The sequence below is a fragment of the Gadus macrocephalus genome, chromosome 2 (assembly GCF_031168955.1).
Source record: "Gadus macrocephalus chromosome 2, ASM3116895v1".
Lineage (NCBI taxonomy): Eukaryota > Metazoa > Chordata > Actinopteri > Gadiformes > Gadidae > Gadus > Gadus macrocephalus.
This window is the reverse complement of record NC_082383.1, coordinates 6,854,764-6,865,223: the sequence shown is the minus strand read 5'-3', so window position 1 is coordinate 6,865,223 and position 10,460 is coordinate 6,854,764. Positions and strand designations below refer to the sequence as shown.

General features: G+C 43.7%; 2 protein-coding genes and 1 long non-coding RNA gene across 7 annotated transcripts in view; 2 read left to right on the top strand and 1 right to left on the bottom strand.

The window, feature by feature from the left end:
* Nucleotides 1–1,678: 1,678 nt before the first annotated feature.
* Nucleotides 1,679–5,127, top strand: aanat2 (arylalkylamine N-acetyltransferase 2). Its single transcript, XM_060037797.1, has 3 exons — nt 1,679–3,230; nt 3,538–3,692; nt 4,055–5,127. Exons 1-3 carry the CDS (start codon nt 3,065–3,067, stop codon nt 4,358–4,360), a joined length of 627 nt encoding a protein of 208 aa, XP_059893780.1. The 5' UTR covers nt 1,679–3,064; the 3' UTR covers nt 4,361–5,127.
* Nucleotides 5,128–5,262: 135 nt separating this feature from the next.
* Nucleotides 5,263–10,460, bottom strand: part of rhbdf1a (rhomboid 5 homolog 1a (Drosophila)) — a 32,421-nt gene continuing 27,223 nt past the window's right edge. For 4 of the 5 annotated variants that reach the window (XM_060037784.1, XM_060037787.1, XM_060037788.1 and 1 more), the window contains 6 exons: nt 10,341–10,404; nt 9,956–10,050; nt 9,737–9,812; nt 9,354–9,454; nt 7,888–8,041; nt 5,263–6,376 (listed from right to left, as the gene is read on the bottom strand). In XM_060037784.1, coding sequence (XP_059893767.1) covers nt 5,957–6,376; nt 7,888–8,041; nt 9,354–9,454; nt 9,737–9,812; nt 9,956–10,050; nt 10,341–10,404 — 910 coding nt within the window. In that variant the 3' untranslated portion in view covers nt 5,263–5,956. Of the gene's footprint in view, nt 6,377–7,887; nt 8,042–9,327; nt 9,455–9,736; nt 9,813–9,955; nt 10,051–10,340; nt 10,405–10,460 lie in introns of those variants that run through there. The other variant, XM_060037790.1, reaches the window with a different exon arrangement.
* LOC132447257 (uncharacterized) lies at nt 6,284–7,005 on the top strand. Its single transcript, XR_009523057.1, has 2 exons — nt 6,284–6,418; nt 6,486–7,005. It is a non-coding gene; the product is annotated as an uncharacterized LOC132447257 (long non-coding RNA).

Sequence of the window (10,460 nt, the reverse complement as noted above, 5' to 3'; positions counted from 1 at the left end):
TTTTTTTCATGACGACCAATAAAAAACAACAGTGTTACCCCTTATGTTTTTTTTGATAAAGACAACAGTTTTCCCCCTTATGTTTTTTTTCATGACGACCAATAAAAACAACAGTGTTACCCCTTATGTTTTTTTTCATGACGACCAATAAAAAACAACAGTGTTACCCCTTATGTTTTTTTTCATGACGACCAAAGAAAAATGTTTCATTTGATAAAAACGACAGTGTTACCCCCTTTGTTTTAATTGATAAATATTGACAGTGTTACCCCTCATGACCTTGGGTGTCTTGAAAGGCGCCTCTAAATTAAATGTATTATTATTATTATTATGTTTCATTTGATTACCCCTTATGTTTTTTTCATGACGACCGATAAAAAAATAACAGTGTTAACCCTTATGTTTCACTTGATAAAAACAACAGTGTTACCCCTCATGTTTCATTTGATTAAAACGACCGTGTTGCCCCCAATGTTTTATTTGATAAATATCGACAGTGTTACCCCTTTTGTTTTTTTCATGACGACCGATAAAGAACAACAGTGTTACCCCTTATGTTTTTTTTTCATGACGACCAATAAAAAACAACAGTGTAACCCAGGGACGCGGGAAGTGGGGGTGCTTAGGGTGCTGCAGCGGCCCCTGGCTGTAACTGCAAGTGAGAACGTTTTCTGAACAAATCAATACTTTTTTTTTTTTGTATAATTTTATCATACAACATGATTTTTCATTACATTATTGACATCCACCCTTTTTATGATATTTATCATATTATCATTTCATTTTATTTAGAACATTGTCTGTGTAGGCTGACGTAGGCTATGACGCACAACGCAGAACTGTCGATAGCTGAATATGGTACTATGCTGATTTTACATAAGCATGTTGGTGTTCAACATCTGTTGTAGTGAATATTCTAAAACTGGTGTAAAATGTTCCTGCCATATTAATAGACACGTTGAATGTTATCGTTTTGATTCTGGAATCCCGCACGTAAACTGGTTGGCAAAAAAAGAGCAAAGACGGACGGTTCACTTGACGGAGAAACCGTCACTTTCCTCATATCAGACAACTCGTAACTCTGGATGAAAATGAAGGCTTTCTTTTATTGTCACTTTCCTTTGTAAACCTTTAGAAATAACCTCCTGAATCCTTGTTATAACGCTGTGTATAATCCACAGCTGTTGCCGACAAGCAACAGCTTGTCGGCATGTTGTTAGTGTGTGAAATTCAGCACAGTATCAGCCGAGTTGACTCTAATTTCCACATTTGTTCCACATTAGTTGGCAGAACTCTTTTTACACATCAGTAGAGGGTTTATCAGAGCGGAGCCCTGAATGTGACGTCACCCGTCATCTCGTCTCTGTAAACAATGGATGTTGCGCAGCATTTATTATGACGTCATTATATAGACTCTCTCTCAGCACCCCCCCCTCGGACTGACTTCCCGCGTCCCTGGTTCTAGGGTTTGGTTTTAGAGTTGGGGTTTCCTATTTTGATTAAATTCCATGGTTTTGATGCTAAAACTGACCAGTACCGAGTTGTTATTTGGTCAGCAACAACCACAGAATAAACTGCATCTGCCTTTGGGAGATCAGCAATGGAAAGAATCAGGCTCACACACACACACAGACACCTCATCACTTTTATTCATGGGATATCCATTTGATCCTATCGTTTTTTTATTTTAATTTTGAATTACAAGTAATGTTATCTGCCATACTAACGATCTACTAATATCATATTTGTATTATGATGTTAGCATAGCTCACTAACGGCAGGCGCGCACACACACACACACACACACACACACACACACACACACACACACACACATACACGCACACACACACACACACACACACACACACACACACACACACACACACACACACACACACACACACACACACACACACACACACACACACACACACACACAACACACACACACACAATTCATTCTTATTCTTCTATATATGATCTATATTATATACCATAGATACTACTATAACAGATGAGTCAGAACGACAAGGGAGAATTACCCATCAGCTTTACAAAGTGCTCCTTCATTTAATTAGTCGCAGCTAAACCTTTGAGACGCGAAATCAGCCTGACAACAATCCACGCAAAGCCCCCTGGCTTGGGTACAGGTTGATTAAAGACAACATGCCCTTGGTACATCCCAACACGTGCCTGTCTGCCCATCTGACCACCACACTTCAAACTCTCCCCAACATGACCCGACTACACCAAATAAAATCTGCAATTGAATGAATGATTTTTTTCTTTGCTTTTCAAAGATAGTTGCTGGGGTGTGTGTGTGTGTGTGTGTGTGTGTGTGTGTGTGTGTGTGTGTGTGTGTGTGTGTGTGTGTGTGTGTGTGTGTGTGTGTGTGTGTGTGTGTGTGTGTGTGTGTGTGTGTGTGTGTGTGTGTGTGTGTGTGTGCATTATAGGCAGACAAAGGAAGTTTGAGCTAAATCTTTTTCTCAATCTTAATTTAATATTAGGGGCTGCTTCAACATAGAAATGAACAAAAGACAAATTCTTGTAAATATACTACTGCAACAACTAAAGTAATTGGAATCAACTGGCCGACACACTGAGCGACACATGGCAGCCAACACGCGACCAACACGACGGGTTAAGTTCGGGTCAATCGACATCAAGGGACTTAGAGCTCATTTTGAGGCACGTGCGCAAGGGATCCGACTTTAGGGGTAGGGCCGGGTCACTTTATGAGGGCGGGGAGATGGGCTAGAAGAGCAGCAGGGGACGGCGCGGTCAGACCAGAGGGGGAGCAGAGAGGGTCGTCATAGTGACTGTTTCCCAGAATTGATGCATGTGAGTCTACCTATGAGCCAAAAGTTTCGGACTCTGTATCCGTATAGTCTTTCCCAGTCACAGTTGAATCCCGTTTGCCTATTCAAGAGGAACGTGTGGGACATTTAGAAGATCCACATTTATAGGGATTAGGCTGTAGGCCTGCCATAGAAGGTCTATCCGAAACGCGATTACCATCGGCGCGGCAGAAGCAGGTATCCCCCTTCTTAGAGCCGATAACATGACGCATCCTGCCAACAACTCGCCGCTCCTCAAGCCTTTCTTCCTGAAGACGCCCGTCGGGGGGGTCAGCCACATGCGGCGGCGACGACACACACTCCCGGCCAGCGAGTTCAGGAACCTCAACCCCCAGGACGCCATCAGCGTGTTTGAGATCGAACGGGAGGGTAGGCTATGTTCACTCTGGCTGACTTTGTGCGCACACAACAATGATGGACGCATGATGAAGGGTCAAGTGTACATACATTTTTAGGTCTATATAATGTATATATTTTTTTATTATTCTCAGAAATGTACCAAGAAAAAGTGTAAAATCAAATGCAGCGCAAGCCATATATTTCTAGAAAATAAATTAAGAAGATGAGGTTTTAAATTTGTCGTTACATTTTTTCATCAACATCTGATCGAACTTATTTTTTCACTTATTGCTTTTTTACTTTTTCCTCCTTCATTATCGGTCAACCACCCCAACAGCATTTGTGTCCGTGTCTGGAGAATGCCCACTCACCCTAGACGAGGTGCTCAGCTTCCTGGGCCAGTGTCCCGAGCTGTCTCTGGGATGGTTCGAGGAGGGCCAGCTGGTCGCCTTCATCATCGGCTCCGGCTGGAACAAGGACAGGCTCGCACAGGTCAGACACGAGATGACAATATTTAGTTTTTTAAATGTTTTTTTTTTTTTTAATTGTTACGTCACAAAAAATATTTCAAATGGGAGACACAAATATTATCTAATTGTAGCTTACTCTTTCACATTCAAAAGAAAAACATTCTTATGATTTCTTTGAGAGACGAAAGGATCATGTTATTTATAAACACGTTTCATTTCGTGTTATTCTTTGTTAATAGAACATCAGGCAAAAATAAAACAACATTTCTAATATTCAATGTTTTTACCTTTGATTATCCTCGTAAATTGGAAAATAAAGTTAGAAGCAATATCGGAACATTTACCTTCTCTCTTCTCGTCTTTTCACTTTAAACCGTCAAACAGGAAGCCATGACGCAGCACGTGCCAGACACCACGACCGTGCACGTGCACGTGCTCTCCGTGCACCGCCACTGTCGCCAGCAGGGCAAAGGCTCCATCCTGCTATGGCGCTACCTGCAGTACCTGCGCGGCGTGCCGGGCCTGCGCCGGGCTCTGCTCATCTGCGAGGAGTTCCTGGTGCCCTTCTACCGCAAGGCGGGCTTCAAGGAGAAGGGGCCTTCGTCCATCTCGGTGGCCAACATGTGTTTCCAGGAGATGGAGTATACGCTCGGGGGGCTGGCTTACGCACGACGCAACAGCGGCTGCTAGTCACCCAACCCCAGACCCCTCATGGTGCATGAGGGGTTTGGAGTTGGGAGACTAGGAGAGTTGTGAATTAAGCAGAGCACCGCCACTCGTGAACAGACTAGTCAGGGCAGTCATTTGTTGTATCACGTCAGTGATAATGGAAATGACTGCCTGGACTTTTGAGTGGGCCCGGGCCCGCGTTCCTCACCATTTTATCGGCCTAACTGAGCGTATACATCCTTCCATCATCCATATATAGACGATAAATGTCCCGACAGGACCTGGCTGTCGAGTTCAGGAGCGCTCCCTGTTATCTCTGATCCACTGCGTGTGTCTGGCAGTGACCACAAACGGTACTAACAATGGTTCACTAATGGCTCAACCTCAAAATGAAAATCAAAAAAGAAGCCACAACCAATCAAATAGCCGTTTTTGAATTGCCATCTGTCCTGTAATGTGTATTAAAAAGTCGCTGCGTAGGACTACAACTTACAACACCTAGTGTAGATGAAATGTTCCAATGATTAATCAATTATTGATTAAGTAATTAATTGTAATCTTCAATCATCATGTTTTGATCAACATTATGAGGCTCAATGATGCATGGGGAAGCCCTATTGATTGCATGTTGTGTGTTTGAATGTATATTATATACTGTTCTATTTTTTCTAATGTGCATTTATATATTTATGAAATCATACAATCTGGCTCATCCTTTTGCATTGTGGGTGACGTGTGATTTCTGTTGACCTCATTAACACGGCATTAAAGAATCTGTTGCCGATGCTAATGACTCCTCGTCATTTAATTATATTTGATTTGTAATTGAATTAAATTATAATCTGATTCATGTTGTTGGTGAGGTGTCGATATGCATACACTCAACCTGTTAATTATGGAGAGAGAGAGAGAGCAGGAGGGAATCACACCAATTCATTTAATATATATTTATATATATATTTTTTTTACTGTTGTCTTTAGTTACATATACGAGTAGACGGGTAGCTAAAACACTACCATTGCCATATCAACCATCACTCCGGCATGGGGAGTAACACACACGTACAAGACAAATCCAAGTGCTCAGCGATATGTAACAAAAAGTTATGGCAGTAGTACTTTTTTGACAAGGCACCAAAGGTATTCATAGGTGATTTCGCTATCTTGTCCCTGGGTGTTTTCAATGCGGTTGCCTGAATATTTTTTTTATCCTACATCTGGACTGTGTCTGAGTGTTAAAAAAAGAAAGCTGAAATCTGTTGTGTCTTGCACCATTGGCGGGCATTTCTAAAAACATGGCTGCCTGAGCGCACACACACACACGTGTAGCGTAGGGCTTTTTTTTGAGGTTTTAGAATTCGCCATTACCCTTTGATTCGCTGTACCCGCGAAACGACACTCACAGTCAGTGAAAAAGTGTTGGGGAGACAGTGGTGATAGATATAAAAAAAGAAGCTATTTTTCTTGTGCAGCCATACACGATCAAGTTAAAGTCACTAAGGGGGGGGGGGGGGGGGCTGACATCATCATCATCATCGTCTGCATCGTCATCCTCTCCATCTCCTCCTTTTCCTCCTCCACCTCCTTCTCCGGCTCAAACTCCCCGGGGCGTTCAGTTCAGTGGAGGTGGGCGTTGAGGTCGTACTTCTCGCAGAACTTGTCGGTGAAGGGGATGCAGGTGAGCAGCTCGCACCACTCGCACTTGATTGGGTACACGTAGAAGAGCACCACCAGGCCGGCAAACAGGCCCACGAACACCATCAGGAAGACGATGATCTGACAGCGCTTGCGGTACATGTCCGTCCGGCCGAAACTGATGTAGGGCAGGAAGGCGAAGGACAGGAAGAAGCCCGAGATGAAGCCGCAGATGTGGGCGAAGTTGTCGATCCAGGGCAGCAGGCCGAAGGCAAAGAGGAAGAGCACCACGCACAGCAGCTTGATGAAGGCCCTCCAGGGCTGCGCCAGGATCTGCCAGCTCTGGATCAGCTCCACAAACAGGCAGGCCAGGATGCCGAACTGGGAACCCGCCGGACCCACCTGGTGGAGAGAGAATGGTAGCCGTTAGCGGAGAGAGAGAAGGTTAGCGGTAAGTGAAGAGAGAACGGTAGCGGTTAGCGAAGAGAGAACGGTAGCCGTTAGCGGAGAGAGAACGGTAGCGGTTAGCGAAGAGAGAACGGTAGCAGATAGCGGAGAGAGAACGGTAGATGTTAGCGGAGAGAGAACGGTAGCGGATAGCGGAGAGAGAACGGTAGATGTTAGCGGAGAGAGAGAACGGCGGTTAGACATTACTCCATGACTGACAAATGACTTGCTACTCCCTCACTTCCTGAGAATGCCAACAGCCTCTCCACAAAATATCCTGGTCCTAGTTCCACAATGGCATGCAACAAGCTTCCCACTGGCATTAGGACATCTGAAGACTAACACATCTCCTCCCGTAGGCTGAACCCCGCAGGCTGTATTCAGACTGCATGTGGTGAATGAAAAGTATCTCTTTAGTTATCTGTCGCTCTAGTTGTCTCCATCTCCTGTTTCTATATCGTAGCACTTGAAAGCGCTTTGCTTATTTTGTGAATTGTATGCAGTTCAATGGTTCTCACACTTTATTGAGATGAGAATCAACATCGTTGATGGGTATCAACATTGTTGATGCACTTACTGTCTTTGGTCAAAAGGGTTGGCTAAATAAATATAATATAATGTAAAAACATTAGCCTAAACGGCTAAACCATGAGCTCTTTGTATGGAAAGCAGGAGCTGCCAGGGATGGTGTGATATGATTGTGCCCGTTTTGTCACGATAACGAGCTAATAACTCGACACATTATCGCAACCTAACCAACTTGGTTTTGTATAGATTGAAAATGTGCAGTTGCCAACACAATGAGCTCTGTGAGGTGACCTACATTCATACGAATATTTTCTCCATCTGACAGCCACAGTGCAAATTCCCATTAATGTTTTGATAAAAGTGAATGTGTTGATCCATCAACGGTTGTTCACGTTCTGCCCTGATCACTCTCCTCCTCTCATCACTGCGGCCAAGTGAGCCGTCTTTCGCCAACACTTTCGGCTCTCTTGACCCAATTCCTCAGCGGTTAATCCATAGCCCTGTCTGTATAATAGACTATTTAGCCTAGCCTACCTAGCACAAATAGGCTTTGGCAAATTTAATTCATGGTCTCGAAAAATCCAACTTGGTCTTGTGTTGTAAAAGCGATAATTAACTTAATTAACTAACGAAGACAGAACATTGTTTCTGTCTTCAAAACAAATGTGGTTATGACGAGATTCTTAGAAGAATAAAATATATATTGTCAGCAATTGGTACGATTGTGTAGGAGTCAGGGTGTTTTGGACTCCCAGCTGATTCTGGGTTCAATCCCCAGTGTCCTCGGCACAACCTGCAGGCATCCTTGAGACGCCTAGACCCCTACCTGCTTCTCAATGACACCTTAATGAATTTACCTTGAGTCACTTTCATTACATTACAAAGACTAAGGCTCCTATCTAATCCTCAGCAGTGAATGCTAATTATTTGGCGATCACCTCAGCTCGGTAGGGCAGGAAGATAGCGGAGGCCAGGTTCCCGGTGATGCCGCTGAGGATATAGATGATGGAGATCCTCAGCCACCCGGCCAGCTTCTCCAGGTCCCTCAGGATAGTCATCTGAAAGGCCACCGAGACCAGGCAGTGAAGGAGCCTGGGGAACGAAAACACAAGAAACATGCATCTTCTGTTTTTGTGTTTTTAAGAAGTGGGTGTCTGTGTGTGTGTGTGTGTGTGTGTGTGTGTGTGTGTGTGTGTGTGTGTGTGTGTGTGTGTGTGTGTGTGTGTGTGTGTGTGTGTGTGTGTGTGTGTGTGTGTGTGTGTGTCTGTGTGTGTGTGTGTGTGTGTGTGTGTGTGTGTGTGTGTGTGTGTGTGTGTGTGTGTTTTAGGGCTCGGGGAGGGCTGGAGGTCGGTGTGTCTGTGCATGGGCTGAGGTGAGTGTGTGCGTGTGTGTGTTTTTGCGTGTGTAAAGACTGAGGTGCGTGTGTGTATGTGTGCGGATGCGTGTGTGGATTTGTGCACGTGTGTTGTGGAGGAGGCAGGTTCTGTGTGTGTCCGTGCGTGGGATTGGGGGATCATTTGGCTCTCAGAGGGGCTGAAGCACTTGAGCAGCAAGCTGGGGATGAACGACTCATTCTCGATCTGCCTGAAGGTTCATTCGTTAACATTGAGAGGGCACTTTGCTAAATGACCTCAGGAGATGAGAGGGAAGGGGAAGCATGCAAACCAATAGCTGGTTTGCTCAGCATTAAGGTAAGGTAAGGTTATTCTTCATTAAAGCAGAATGGCACTTCAGATAGATTGGTATTGTGATAAAGTGAAAACATTTATGAGAGATGAGGGAATATCTAACATATTTTAATATTTAGCACATCAATTGACTCAGGACGCCTGCCTGCTAGAATACGTTTATGTCTGCTAGATAATAAATATATTATTTATAGTGTATGGGATCATGTTCAAACATCTAAAAGGAATCTGTTTGTACTTTTCCTTTCTTGTATTTTCTTCTCTTCAACACAGCATAGCAGACAATTAAAAGCATTTCCCAGCAAGGCATTTTCAGTACACTTTAAGTTGTTTTAAGCATTTTGGTAAAATTTTCTTTTATAGGTTCTCCTTTTAACCATTTATTGATACTTCTTTATAATTGTTTTATTGCATTCATTCTCATTGATTTTTTTTTTTACTGCTCTGTTGCACTTTGTGATTCCCGAAATATAAAGTGCAATACAATTAAAATGTATTATTTATTTTTTTATTATTATTATTATTGTGTTTCAGCGGCCCATAGACACTAAGTAAGTTAGTATTGTTGCTATTTTAGGTTTACAAATTCTTAAGTCCAAGTTCAACTACCTGCAAGAAATGCCTTTTTCTTGTAGGATTGGTCAGAACATGTTTGTTGTGATGTTGAGATTGGTGTTGATGTGAGTTTACCAATCAATGAGCTTGCTTCTTCTTACCCAGCATGCAAGAAGAGGGAGAGCCAGAGCCTGTAAAACTGGTCTGGGATCTCTGGGTTGAGGAAGGGCAGTAGACCACAGACATCATCCATGCAGTGCACCTGAGAGAAGCCCACAGCAAGCAACAAGTGGTTTTACATTTGCTCTACTAACAGAATGAGTAATGTGAGGATCCACATATTTTCTGTTTGTTTTATTCCTGCCTACAAAACCCTGTTGCCGATGGCGATGTCACCGATTAGAAAGGAATTGAGTAATAAGGAAAAAGAGTATAGTACTCAAAATATGGATATGGAATCAATTGAATCAATCCCTAGGTAACCCTGACCCATTGAGGCCATACAGATATCATATTAATGTTAATTAACATCTAAAACATTTACTTGAGAGCAGAGAGTTGCTTCCTCGTGAAAGTATCCCATCATGAAGTCACAATATTCCCGCGATGTGATCTCACACCTGAGAAAGAGAGAGAGAATTGTAGTAAACACTGTGAACTGGCAAAGACGGCTCATAGGAACTTAGTGACCCGGGATCCCCTCTCAGCCTATACACTACATATATAACTATGGCTGTGTATGCCCCCCGCGGATCCTGCTCACCGGCCTTTGGTTCCAATGCAGCAGGGCCTGCCTGTGATGGTGCAGTCTATGTGAGGCAGGTTGGTGTGATTCCCCGTGTTGTACCTGGTGCAGATCTGGGAGCAGCAGAACACAGTGCAGTACAGTTAGGCATGCAAGCCAAGCCAGTGACTCAAACACACACACACACACACACACAATCACACACACATACACACACACACACACACACACACACACACACACACACACACACACACACAATCACACACACACACACACACACACACACACACACACACACACACACACACACACACACACACACACACGCGCACTTGCGTTGAATGACCTAAGCGTCGACCGGTTTGTAAAATAAACAAGCCAAAGGAAGCCCTGAACTCACCGGCCACTTGGTGATGTCATCGGGCCATTCGTGAGGCGGGACTGAGGCCGGCTCATGACATATCCTGGAATAACAGGAACAACCATTTTACTCTTTCAAAATAAAGTTCCTCCTTGTGAT